This window comes from Amphimedon queenslandica, unplaced genomic scaffold (genome assembly GCF_000090795.2).
Source record: "Amphimedon queenslandica unplaced genomic scaffold, v1.1 AMPQUscaffold_12688, whole genome shotgun sequence".
Taxonomy (NCBI): Eukaryota; Metazoa; Porifera; class Demospongiae; order Haplosclerida; family Niphatidae; genus Amphimedon; species Amphimedon queenslandica.
The window spans coordinates 1-10930 of NW_003547076.1; the positions used below are offsets into that span (position 1 = coordinate 1).

General features: G+C 45.3%; 4 protein-coding genes across 4 annotated transcripts; 3 read left to right on the forward strand and 1 right to left on the reverse strand.

The window, feature by feature from the left end:
- Positions 1-206: 206 nt before the first annotated feature.
- LOC105314664 (inversin-like) lies at positions 207-2250 on the forward strand (the record flags this gene model as incomplete). Its single annotated transcript, XM_020003311.1, has 7 exons — positions 207-674; positions 785-854; positions 1171-1271; positions 1339-1402; positions 1533-1778; positions 1831-1920; positions 1974-2250. Coding segments are annotated over 5 exons (862 nt in total), but the record flags the coding sequence as incomplete, so codon positions are not given.
- Positions 2156-3078, reverse strand: LOC109587090 (uncharacterized). The gene is made up of 2 exons (XM_020003312.1): positions 2922-3078; positions 2156-2581 (listed from the first exon to the last, which is right to left on the reverse strand). The coding sequence occupies exons 1-2, from the start codon at positions 3076-3078 to the stop codon at positions 2259-2261; spliced, it is 480 nt and encodes a 159-aa protein (XP_019858871.1). The 3' UTR covers positions 2156-2258.
- Positions 3079-4022: 944 nt separating this feature from the next.
- LOC109587093 (mucin-1-like) lies at positions 4023-6348 on the forward strand. The gene is made up of 2 exons (XM_020003314.1): positions 4023-4771; positions 5314-6348. The coding sequence occupies exons 1-2, from the start codon at positions 4264-4266 to the stop codon at positions 6174-6176; spliced, it is 1371 nt and encodes a 456-aa protein (XP_019858873.1). The 5' UTR covers positions 4023-4263; the 3' UTR covers positions 6177-6348.
- Positions 6349-6612: 264 nt separating this feature from the next.
- LOC109587091 (uncharacterized) lies at positions 6613-9101 on the forward strand. The gene is made up of 2 exons (XM_020003313.1): positions 6613-7996; positions 8068-9101. The coding sequence occupies exons 1-2, from the start codon at positions 6613-6615 to the stop codon at positions 9099-9101; spliced, it is 2418 nt and encodes an 805-aa protein (XP_019858872.1).
- The last annotated feature ends 1829 nt before the right edge of the window (positions 9102-10930 follow it).

A 10930-nucleotide genomic window follows, 5' to 3' on the forward strand; every position in this document is an offset into this window, starting at 1 on the left:
TCCGGTAGTATTGACACTGATACAGCACAAGGCACTAGTGGATCTTATTGATAATGAGGGAAGGACCTGCTTACACTGGGCAGCATCAGGTGGGCATGAGTTCATAGTCACTACACTGATACACAGTGGACTGCCTGTAGATATACTGGACAATGAAAAGTAAGTTCATTGTATTTTAATAAAGTATCTGCTTCTCTTCCAATTAGTCGTTCGTCATTACATTGTGCTGCTTACAATGGCTCAGTCGGTTGCTGCTCTGAGCTCATTAATGCTAATGCTTTCATTAATCAAACTGATAAAGATGGCGTCACTCCTCTACACTGGGCCTGTGCTGGAGGCAGCAGTGACTGTGTTCAGTTTCTACTAAGCAAAGGAGCTAACCCAAATGCAATGGATAGCTCAGAGCAACTGACTCCATTGGATTATGCTATACTTGAGAATCACCAGGAGCTAGCACAAGCTCTTATAATCAATGGAGCTCTGACTATTGCCAGTATACAAGAGCTGGCAGCCATTATGATTCAGAAGGTCGTACGGGGGTACTTGGCAAGGAAAAGGTTCAAGTTGCTTCACGCAGAGAAGGTGAAGGGAGAGGTAAAGGTGGAGGAGACAGGAGGGACAGAAACTGAAGCAACTGATGCTGTTTCTAGTCGACCTGATTCTAGTCATAGGAGGTCAGTTTAGCTATGTACATGTACAGAGTACAGACACTAGTCACACTATAGGCACTATGATTAATACAGATAGGAAGTAATTATGGTATTATTATTATTATTATTAATAGGAGTCTTGAACTTCAAGTTGCTGAATCAGAGAGACAAGCTAAGGAATGGGCATTAAGAAGCCCATCAACTGTAAGTAATGACTATATGTGACAATAATTGACAAAAGGGCCCTTATGGCGGATTTTAAAATTGATCGTTATAATGGAAAATATCAACCTGTGAGTGCTTTGTTAGACAATCATTGTTTCTAAAAGTTTCATGGTAACTTTTTGCATCCTGTGGAATAATTTTATGATAAATGGGGCTCAGGAAGTTGGATTTCTTAGGCTAGAAAGACAAATTTCACTACCCGCCATAAGGTACCTTTTGTCAATTATGGTCACATATTAAGAAAGCATAAGAGTTAATGTATTTATGTATGTGTTTTGTTTTATTTTGATACTAGAGGGCACTTCAGAGTCAACTAGCTAGAAAGGACAGACAAAGGATGACACTTCATCGTAAGAAGACACATGCTGCACTAGTTATACAATATGCCTGGAGGAAGTAAGGCCATACCTTTACTATTATCCTGTATCTACATGTACATCTACTTGATGTTTTCTTTGTTTAGATACAAAAGAAGGAAGCATTATCTTGAGATTGAGGATGCCAAAAGGAAAGCTAGACAAAGACTAGTGAGTAAACTGCAGTACATTATTGCAGGATTAAGTACATGTATAATTATGCTGTACATGTTCATTTTATTTTATGATTACTGCATGAGGCAGTGTTGAGCTATCAATAATCCATTTGTTTGTTCATTAGGGATTAGACCATTGGAGGAAAGAGATAGCTGCATTAGTTATACAACTAGCATGGAGACAGTATCAAAGAAAACAAGTACTAAAACTAGCAAATAAGAGAAGAAGAATACTACATCAATGGACACCAAGGTATGGTACTAGTATTAACAGAAATGTGTAGCATGTAATCATACATATAACATTTAACTTTTCTTATTTTACAGTGTTCTTGCTGCAAAACAGAGATTACTAGTGGAAAAAGTTTATGGTACAGTAGCACATTCTTCCTCTTAAATTTAATGATTTTCTCTTATTTTTAGGTCAAGAACTAAAGACTAGTCAGTATCACCCTCCTAAACCACGCCCCATGGTACGGCCAGCTTACCTTCAACTAGTTGCATCTCCTGCTGGTAGGATACCATTAATGATAATAATGATAGTCTGTAATGTCTTCTTTGTGTAGCTACTTCTTTTAATTTTGCTGTGAACCAGTATCAGACTTCATTCTCTCCTCAGTCAAGAGTCTTTTAGATTAATGATAATAATGATTGTGTAAACTGCTTGTGTATGTATTACCCCTTCACCTTTTACTGTCTGTTCTTCAAATTATTAGCAGCTCAATTAAAATGTATTACTATGATTATTTTTTTTCCTCTTATTCTCATGCATAAAAACTCATTGTGACGTTACAAAAAAATAAAGAAAATATGTTTCTCTACTAGTGTTTGTGCCAGTTTCAATGGTTCCATTAAGCAACGTAGCAGGTCATACCTTCAGATATATAACCATGCTTCCCTGTAACTCCAATGGTTGTTGTTCCAATCTCAGCTTCATTTGTTGTGTAAAAATGATCCATAGCATTATCACTATAGTATCGGTACAAAGGGCGATTGATGCCAGGCAAGGAATATTTGAAGCAATATCCTTGAATGCCTTCATAGTTATAACCATCAGGGTTTCCTTCTCCACATGCTAACTCGTTGAAGTCTGACGTATATAAATGATCATGTATTTTTCCATGGTAATATCGGTAAAGTGGAACAACAGCTGGAGCTACAAGCAGTGGTGGATCTATGGGGGGGGGGCCAGGGGGGGCAATGCCCCCCCAAAAATTTTTAAACTTTGGTTTACCTACATGTATGTAAACTGTGAAGCAGCTGCAGTACTGGACCATGTAAACAATCTTTAAACCACAATAGAGCTCATTTTACAGGCTTAGTCTTTATAATTTTTACTTCAATGAAAGTTTTGCACAAGCTTAGTTGACCACACCCCCTAATTACCCCTCCCATCTCATAATTGCCCCCCCAAAAATTAAATCCTAGATCCGCCCCTGGCTACAAGTACATGTATACATGTGTATAAGAAGAAAGATGCTTAGCATTGGCAGATAATGATGTCATCTTCTCACCAGTATAAATGTAAGCAGCAATTCCTTCGCTCCTGTAACCATGTTTACCTATTTGACCAGGGAAGGTAGTTCCAATCTCATCTGGAGAGGTAGTGTAGAAATGATTAGTATATCTACCAAATTGATTAGGGCCTAATGTACACAATATAATAAGCATGCATGGTAACAATATGTGAACTGACCTAAATACCGGTAGAGTGGTACGAGAGAACCACTAGTAGCCTTGACTAGTTCAGCTATATCAGGAGGGCATGTGCACTTGGGCTTGGCTATAAAGCAAGGTATTAAATCAGTACTAGACGAATGTAAAACATTAAAGGGGTGAGCCTAAGCAAGCTATAGATTATGTGCTGTATGAGCTAGCAAAGCAATTGCACATGTCTAAATTCAGTATCTTGTAGTCATCTTGCTTAAATTAAAGTTATCTTGCTTATAGTTAGAAGCAGTCACTGAACAAATCATATTTGAAGATTGTATATCTGCTTTGTTAACCTAGGCTTGCTCCTAGAGAAGAAACATCACCTAGAATTGATCTCATGATGCATGCAGCTAGCAGTACAGTACATGCGGCTTTCTCACTTGCATTCACCTTAGCAGAATCCTTTATACCAAGGAAAAGACTGTATATCTGCTCTTTCAACTTTTATTCTTGCTAGAGAAGTTTCAGACAGCAGTTTAGCCTTATCTAGCTGACCTTTTCCTGCAAAATAAGCTCAGACTTGCTTATAGCCGCCATTTTATCATTGTGATAACACCCACTTTCAATGAAGATTAGGCTATTTAACTTTAATAATAGCATAGATATTATACACGGAACAGGATTGGAAACAAGGATCACGTGAGCGCATTATGTATTGAAACCAACCTAGTTTGCCGAGAACTGGTTAATTCATGGTTATTAACAATGAAATTTGAATTCCGTAATGGAGATGAATGGAGATTGTTAAAAATACTTTGTGGGACTTTCTCATAGGCGGCTGCAGGGGCAGGCAATGAGGGCAATGCCCTACTAGAATTTCTTACCGGAAGATGACATCATCATAATTAGCAGTTAATTAATAATTATTTAGTAGTTATTACGTGGAATATAGCTATTTTAATTGTCGGTTAGACGATAAGTTTAGGCGAGGTTAACCACACCCACTGTTTGCCATGATATAAAGGGCTCTCCCACTGCGGGGGCGGCTCTATTGTTGCTTGCAGCGTTGCAGCTTCTTTACAGGTCCTCAGTTCTTCATCAGTAGAGGAACCTTTCTTGAGAATAGCTCATACTTGTCTTCACCGAGCCTCTGTGCCGTCTCTATCCTTGCTTTGACGTCAATTGTAATATCAAGGGCTGCGGATGGCTTCTGCATCTAGCTCCACGCCGGTTGGAACGCCCGTGTCCTCGGGCGAGGCGATGGCAGGCAGTGGCCCAGCTACTGGTCTCTCTTCTCCCTCCGGAGCCGCCGGTATAGTGGCGCCCCCAAGGACCGGTGCTCCTACAATCCCGTTAATACCTACTGGAGGACTCACGGGCGGCCCGCCAGCTCCCGTTGCTCCCACCATATCAGTCCCTACCCCAGGACCCTCTGGTGGCCCGTCTGCTCCCGTTGCTCCCACCATATCAGCCCCTACCCTGGGTCCCTCTGGTGGCCCGCCTGCTCCCATTACTCCCTCACCCCGGGCTCCTCTTACTCCTCCTGCGGGCCCTGACGACTTCATGAGGCTGCTTAATGCAGCAGTGGAGACAGGAATAGAGCGGGGCATCGACCGTGCCCTCCGTTCTACTGGCACGAGCCTCCCAGCAGTCTCAGCAGGATCTGGGTCGTCAAGTGCGCCTATGCCCCCTCCCGTGGCTACCCTCTCAGGTATGTTCTATGTCAGTGGTTTGTCCATGCAATTCACTCATGTAGACGGCTGCAGACGGACCCGCCTGCTATGCACAGCAGGTCCATTAAAATGGTCATTAGGGTCATGGTAGCATTTAGCCCAGTATATATATGTGTATATGTATGTATATATGTATATATATATATATAAAGAATTTTTTATTAATAAGTGTCTCCCATGGAGGGTCCGGCTGTAGGCCTGTTGTAACACTATGATGCATGTTCTCAGTGTTTGTTGGGGCCTACGAGGGCAGCAAGCCCTATGCAGAGGCCATTGCCTCTAATTGATTTTTAACACCTGTGGCCTGCAGGTCAACTCTGTGGTTTACACCTAGCAGGGGTTCCTTTTTACAGGGGTCAGCAGGGCAGCCCCTGTGGTTTCACCTAGCCACTCCTTGCAGGGGTGGCTGAGGTCAGTTGCTAAAATTCCTTTTCCTCTTTCTTCCTCCCCTCTCCCTTTCTCTCTCTTTCTACCTCTCCCTCTCTTTCTCTGTCACTTATACTCACATCCATCTGTGCAGGGTCAGGCTTGCCTGCAGCTAGCAGCTCTACTCCAGCCCGCTTGGCTGAACCTCTACCAGGTACCTCAGTGGCTCATGCTCTTCCGCTGTTTTCATCAGCAAGCAGCCACTTTGCAGACCCCCTGGGCTCCCTCCTCCATACAGCTCCCCCTGCCAAGGTTTTGCCTGTATCGCTGGCTACCTCTCTCCCTCCCATTCCAGCAAAGGTAGTGGAACGTATCCACTCCGGAGCCTACGTGGAGCTGAAGGAGATGTTAGTGGATAATGTCACCCTGACTGAGAGGCTACAGGAGTTGGGCCATCCATCGCAGCTCCTCTCTGCGTCCTCAAAAATGCGAGAGATCTCTGACCCCCTCACATGGGTCTTCTGCTTTTTATCATTTATCGCCATAAAGACGAATCACACGCCAACCAAACAACTTGTGGCGTATGCCCAAATTGTAATCCACTTGTTTTGGAAACACGGCGGTAGCGGATGGCACAACTATGACACCAGATTCAGGCAGCAAATGGCCACAGGAGCTCTTCGCGAGTGGACTCATGTTGAGCCATCTATCCTGGCCACGTCTGTCTTGAGAGCCTCTGTCTCAGACTCCCCCTGTTGCTCATTGTGTTGGGAGTCCGACCACCGGACGAGTGACTGCGCCCTGGCTACATGGGAGAAGAAGAGCTCTCCGCAGCAGTCAAAGACAGGGAGGACGCATCCTTACTTGCCTTCTAAGGAACCGTGTAAAAAGTACAACAATGGCTACTGTAGGCACGCTAAGTGTCAATACCTACATGTTTGTAGTATTTGCTCCAGCGGAGAACATGTAGCGTCAGCCTGCCCAAAGTCGCCCTCACCGAAGACCACTGATGCGTAGCTTGATCCGGTAGCTGCTCTGGAGGGCGCTATAGATGGACCCTCTCTATATATACTAACACTCATTATTATTCATGATGCATTGTTTAATTATTGCTCTTTCCCAGTGTTATCATCCATTGTTCATTGCTCATGCATTTTTTTTTCTGGCATGGTAACTTTGCAATATTAAATGTTATGGGATGTGGCCCCAGTTAAATAACGTCTAATTAATTGATGCTGTACGCTTCCCCCCCCCCCTTTTTTTTTATTTTTTTTTTTTATTTTTTTTTTTTATAAGCTTAGTCTCAGTGCACTCTGATCTTGTCACTGCAGGTCAGTACCCATATGTGGCTCAACTCCTGGCTCTGGAGTCGCAGGCAGCCATTATACCTTCTCCCTCCTGTGCAGTACAAGGATTCCTACCTTTGCAGGAGTGGCTCCCCTTTTTGATCTCAATGCCAGACCAGGATCTGGCGGGCTTCCTGGAGAGAGGCATTCGGTGGGGATTCACAATTGGCTTCAAGCCCGGTAGCGCCTTGGAGCCAGCCACCTCTAATATGTCCTCAGTCACAGACAAGCCGGAGGTAGTGAGCAAGTACATTGAGGAGGAGGTGGCAGCCGGCAGGCTCCGCCCTTCCACAGTCACTCAGCTCAGCCCCATTGGTCTGATCCCAAAAAAGAATAAACCAGGGTGCTTTCGGATGATAGTAGACCTATCATCCCCCAAAGGCCGCTGTGTTAATGACGGGATCCCCTCCAAGCTCTGCTCTCTCCACTATGCCTCAGTTGCTGAGGCAGCTCAGCGAATGGTCCAGTGTGGTCGCGGGGCTCTCATGGCAAAAATTGACTTGAAATCTGCATACCGCATGGTGCCGGTCCGCCCAGAGGACAGCCTCCTTCTGGGTATTCAGTGGGAAGGTATCACCTATGCCGATTTCGCTTTGCCTTTTGGACTTAGGTCTGCCCCAATACTGTTCTCAGCAGTAGCTGATGGTCTGGCTTGGGCTCTTTTCAGGTCAGGGGTGGAATTTTCTATTCACTACCTGGACGATTTCTTCTTTTGTGGCCCTCCCAGTTCGCTAGTATGTCGCAGGGCCATGGAGATAGCTCTACCACTCTGCCAAAAACTGGGTCTACCAGTGGCCCCTGAAAAGGTGGAGGGTCCTGCTACTTCCCTCACCTTCTTAGGCATTCAGCTCAACTCCGATGCCATGTCCCTGTCGCTCCCCCAGGAGAAACTGGCTTCTCTTAAACTCCGCCTATCGGCTTGGGTAAACGCTCAGGCAGCCACAAAGCAGGAGCTTCAGGAACTCCTGGGCCACTTGAACCACGCAGCGGCCGTGGTGCGTCCTGGGAGATCATTTGTCAGAGCAATCATTGAGGCCATGAAGCGTCCCCGTCTCCCCCATCAGAAGACCAGACTGGATGCAAACTGTAAAGCAGACATCAAATGGTGGTCCTTGTTCGTGGCAGACTGGAACGGGATCTCTGCCCTTCCCCCTTCCTGCCCAGTCACATGGGTCATTAGTGATGCATCTGGTTCATGGGGCTGTGGGGCTTTTGACCAATACCACGGCTCATGGTTCCAGTTACCTTGGCCAGCATCCTGGGCCGAGGTCAATATCGCGGCCAAGGAGCTTCTCCCAGTGGTCATTGCCGCAGCGGTATGGGGGAGGCGCTGGGCGGGTCAGCGGGTGTTGTTTCTCTCAGACAATACAGCTGTTGTTGCAGCACTGTCATCCCGCTCAGCCTGCCACCCAATTCTGGCACACCTCCTTAAATGCCTGTTTTTTTGGGAAGCAAAATTTGATTTCGAGCACTCGGCAGATCACATACCTGGCAAGTGCAATGCCGCTGCAGATGCCCTATCCCGCAATAACACCACTCTTTTTCTCTCTCTTATTCCCCAGGCTGCCTCAGAGCCCACCTCCATCCCACCTCCGCTAGCTCACCTGCTCACAGACCACAATCTTCAGTGGACCTCTCCCAGCTGGGCGAAGTTGTTCAAAGATACTTTGAGCATGGTCTAGCCCCATCTTCTAATCGTACGTACTCCTCAGCTAAATCATGCTGTATGAACTTTTGTCACAGTGCTGGTCTTGCCCCTTACCCATTGTCACAAGGTACTCTATGTTTGTTTGCAGCATTCTTAGCCCAGCGGCGGTTGGCCCCTAGGTCTATCTCCACCAACTTATCAGCAGTCAGGCATCTAGAGGTACAGTCATCAGCAACCAGCTCTACAAGGTCAGACTGGCCTTACCTGCAGTATGTTCTTAGGGGAATCAAACTGACTGCTCAGGGCAATCTGATGGTTCGTTCCAGGCTCCCAATTACCCCTGTCATTCTGCGGAAGTTGAGGGCAGTCTGGGACATTCAGTCTTCCTTTCTCCATCTCCTCCTCTGGACAACTGCAACCGTGGCCTTCTTTGGCTTCATGCGTCTCGGGGAGGTGACGTCCACTTCAGGTTCTCGCCCTTCCATTGTTGCCGAGAATGTTGCCATTGATTCCCACCATTCTCCCACTATCATCCGCCTGACAGTTCTCCATTCCAAAACGGACCCCTTTGGCAAGGGAGCTATGGTATTCCTGGGCAAGACAGGTGATGAGCTGTGTCCAGTCGCAGCACTGCTGATGTACCTCGCTAAGCGCCCAGGTCCTAGGACTGGTCCTCTGTTAATACGAGAAGATGGACAGCCTCTTTCTCGTGACCAATTTGTTCATTTCCTCAAGGAGGCATTGGGGAGGTGTGGGATTGACTCTGGTAGGTACTCAGGCCACAGTTTCCGCATTGGCGCAGCTACCTCAGCAGCCCAAGCAGGAGTACCTGACCATCTGATTAAGGCCATGGGCCACTGGAACTCTGAAGCCTACCAGGTCTATATCCAGTCACCTCCTTCCGTCCTAGTAGCAGTAGCTCTCTCGTCAAAAGGCCCGACTGCCTGAACTCATTTTCATGTATTTTATGTCTTTGTTTCCTTGATTAATCATTGAGTACCTTCAGTTGAGTATTATGAAGAGGGTTCTTTTGTTTGGGCGTGGTTTGGAACCGGAACCTCCCCCTCAGATTGAGACACAAGTACCTCCCAGAGGCGGGGATTGCCCCTCAGCAATTAGCGGGGGAGGAGTTGAGAGCTCGCACAGTTTGCTCCTCCCCTAGGTGGGGCTATACCCGCGTGCAAATTTGGGATTTTGAGTTGGTACACGTGTCCCTTTTCTGGGGGTGTGGTTTTGGAAGGCCACGCCCAATAGCACACCTTCTCACCATTACCGGTGAGCTGGGATGCCCCTTAGTAATAGCAGGGGGATTACCCCCCCGTGCTATTGGTCTAAAGAGGATTCCACAGGGGACTTTGGCCCCCCAAGGTAAGAACTCAGATTTGTGAGGTAAGTGGTTAATTGTCAGTTAGACAATAAGTTTAGGCGAGGTTAACCACACCCACTATTTGCCATGATATAAAGGGCTCTCTCACTGCGGGGGCGGCTCTATTGTTGCTTGCAGCGTTGCAGCTTCTTTACAGGTCCTCCCTCCCACTGCGGGGGCGGCTCTATTGTTGCTTGCAGCGTTGCAGCTTCTTTACAGGTCCTCCCGCCTCCCTCCACTAACCATTTCTCCACTGAGGTGATGTCTCAGTATGATGCGTGGCTGACCGGAACCTCCCCCTCAGATTGAGACACAAGTACCTCCCAGAGGCAGGGATTGCCCCTCAGCAATTAGCGGGAGAGGAGTTGAGAGCTCGCACAGTTCGCTCCTCCCCTAGGTGGAGCTATACCCGCGTGCAAATTTGGGATTTTGAGTTGGTACACATGTCCCTTTTCTGGGGGTGTGGTTTTGGAAGGCCACGCCCAATGGCACACCTTCTTGCCCTTACCGGTGAGCAGGGATGCCCCTTAGTAATAGCAGGGGGATTACCCCCCCGTGCTATTGGTCTAAAGAGGATTCCACGGGGGACTTTGGCCCCCCAAGGTAAGAACTCAGATTTGTGAGGTAAGTGGTTAATTATAGTTTTGACAAGTCATATGAGTTATGATTCTAGTTAATTCAACATCAAATGAAAGAATTATAGTTTAGTTAACTAAGATTATAATTTTGCTGTGCTAAAATAGATTTAGTTATAGTTATAGTTAACCAGAGATAATGAATACTACGTAACCAATACAACAAACAATAATTAACCAAATTAAAGTAACCAAATAATTAACTAATACAATACTGATGTCAATGTTTAAGAGATACATGTATACACTATACATGCAGATACAATTCCTCAATTTTAAAATATCAAAATTTTTTCAAAATGATAATTAACCTTAATTTACAAAGCAATGATAATAAACTAAGATACATCATAATGAAAAGCTCATCTCTACATGCTGATGCATGTACATGTATATCTGTTACAAAAGATACATGTCAACCAGCTTGCAGTACAAAAACATGCATGGGCACTATATACATATAATAACTATGATAAAAATTACTATAATACATAAACATGCATGTACAGGTACATGTATGCATAATGGCTTCAAACTAGTAAGCAAACATAATGGCTACAAGCTACATGACATGTATAATCCATAAATGTAATATAATGGCTACAAATTACACATACGCATAATAATGACTACAATACACAAACTTATAACGGCCATAATCAATAATACACACATAAAATTTACAAACTATAGTGTACAAACATGAGACATCTACAGTGCACGGCTTCATGTTTACTCAATAAAATTGGACTATTACAATCAGATGATAAAACAAC

What these genes read in the sequence shown, in the direction of transcription:
- LOC109587093 (XM_020003314.1), top strand. Translation starts at nt 4,264, where the DNA reads ATGGCTTCTGCATCTAGCTCCACGCCGGTTGGAACGCCCGTGTCCTCG. An exon ending in TCCCGTGGCTACCCTCTCAG is followed by an intron (nt 4,772 to 5,313) that starts GTATGTTCTATG and finishes CCATCTGTGCAG; the next exon opens with GGTCAGGCTTGCCTGCAGCT.
- LOC109587090 (XM_020003312.1), bottom strand. Translation starts at nt 3,078, where the DNA reads ATGCTTATTATATTGTGTACATTAGGCCCTAATCAATTTGGTAGATAT. An exon ending in TGCTGCTTACATTTATACTG is followed by an intron (nt 2,582 to 2,921) that starts GTGAGAAGATGA and finishes CCCCCCCCATAG; the next exon opens with ATCCACCACTGCTTGTAGCT.
- LOC109587091 (XM_020003313.1), top strand. Translation starts at nt 6,613, where the DNA reads ATGCCAGACCAGGATCTGGCGGGCTTCCTGGAGAGAGGCATTCGGTGG. An exon ending in CTCGGCAGATCACATACCTG is followed by an intron (nt 7,997 to 8,067) that starts GCAAGTGCAATG and finishes CTTATTCCCCAG; the next exon opens with GCTGCCTCAGAGCCCACCTC.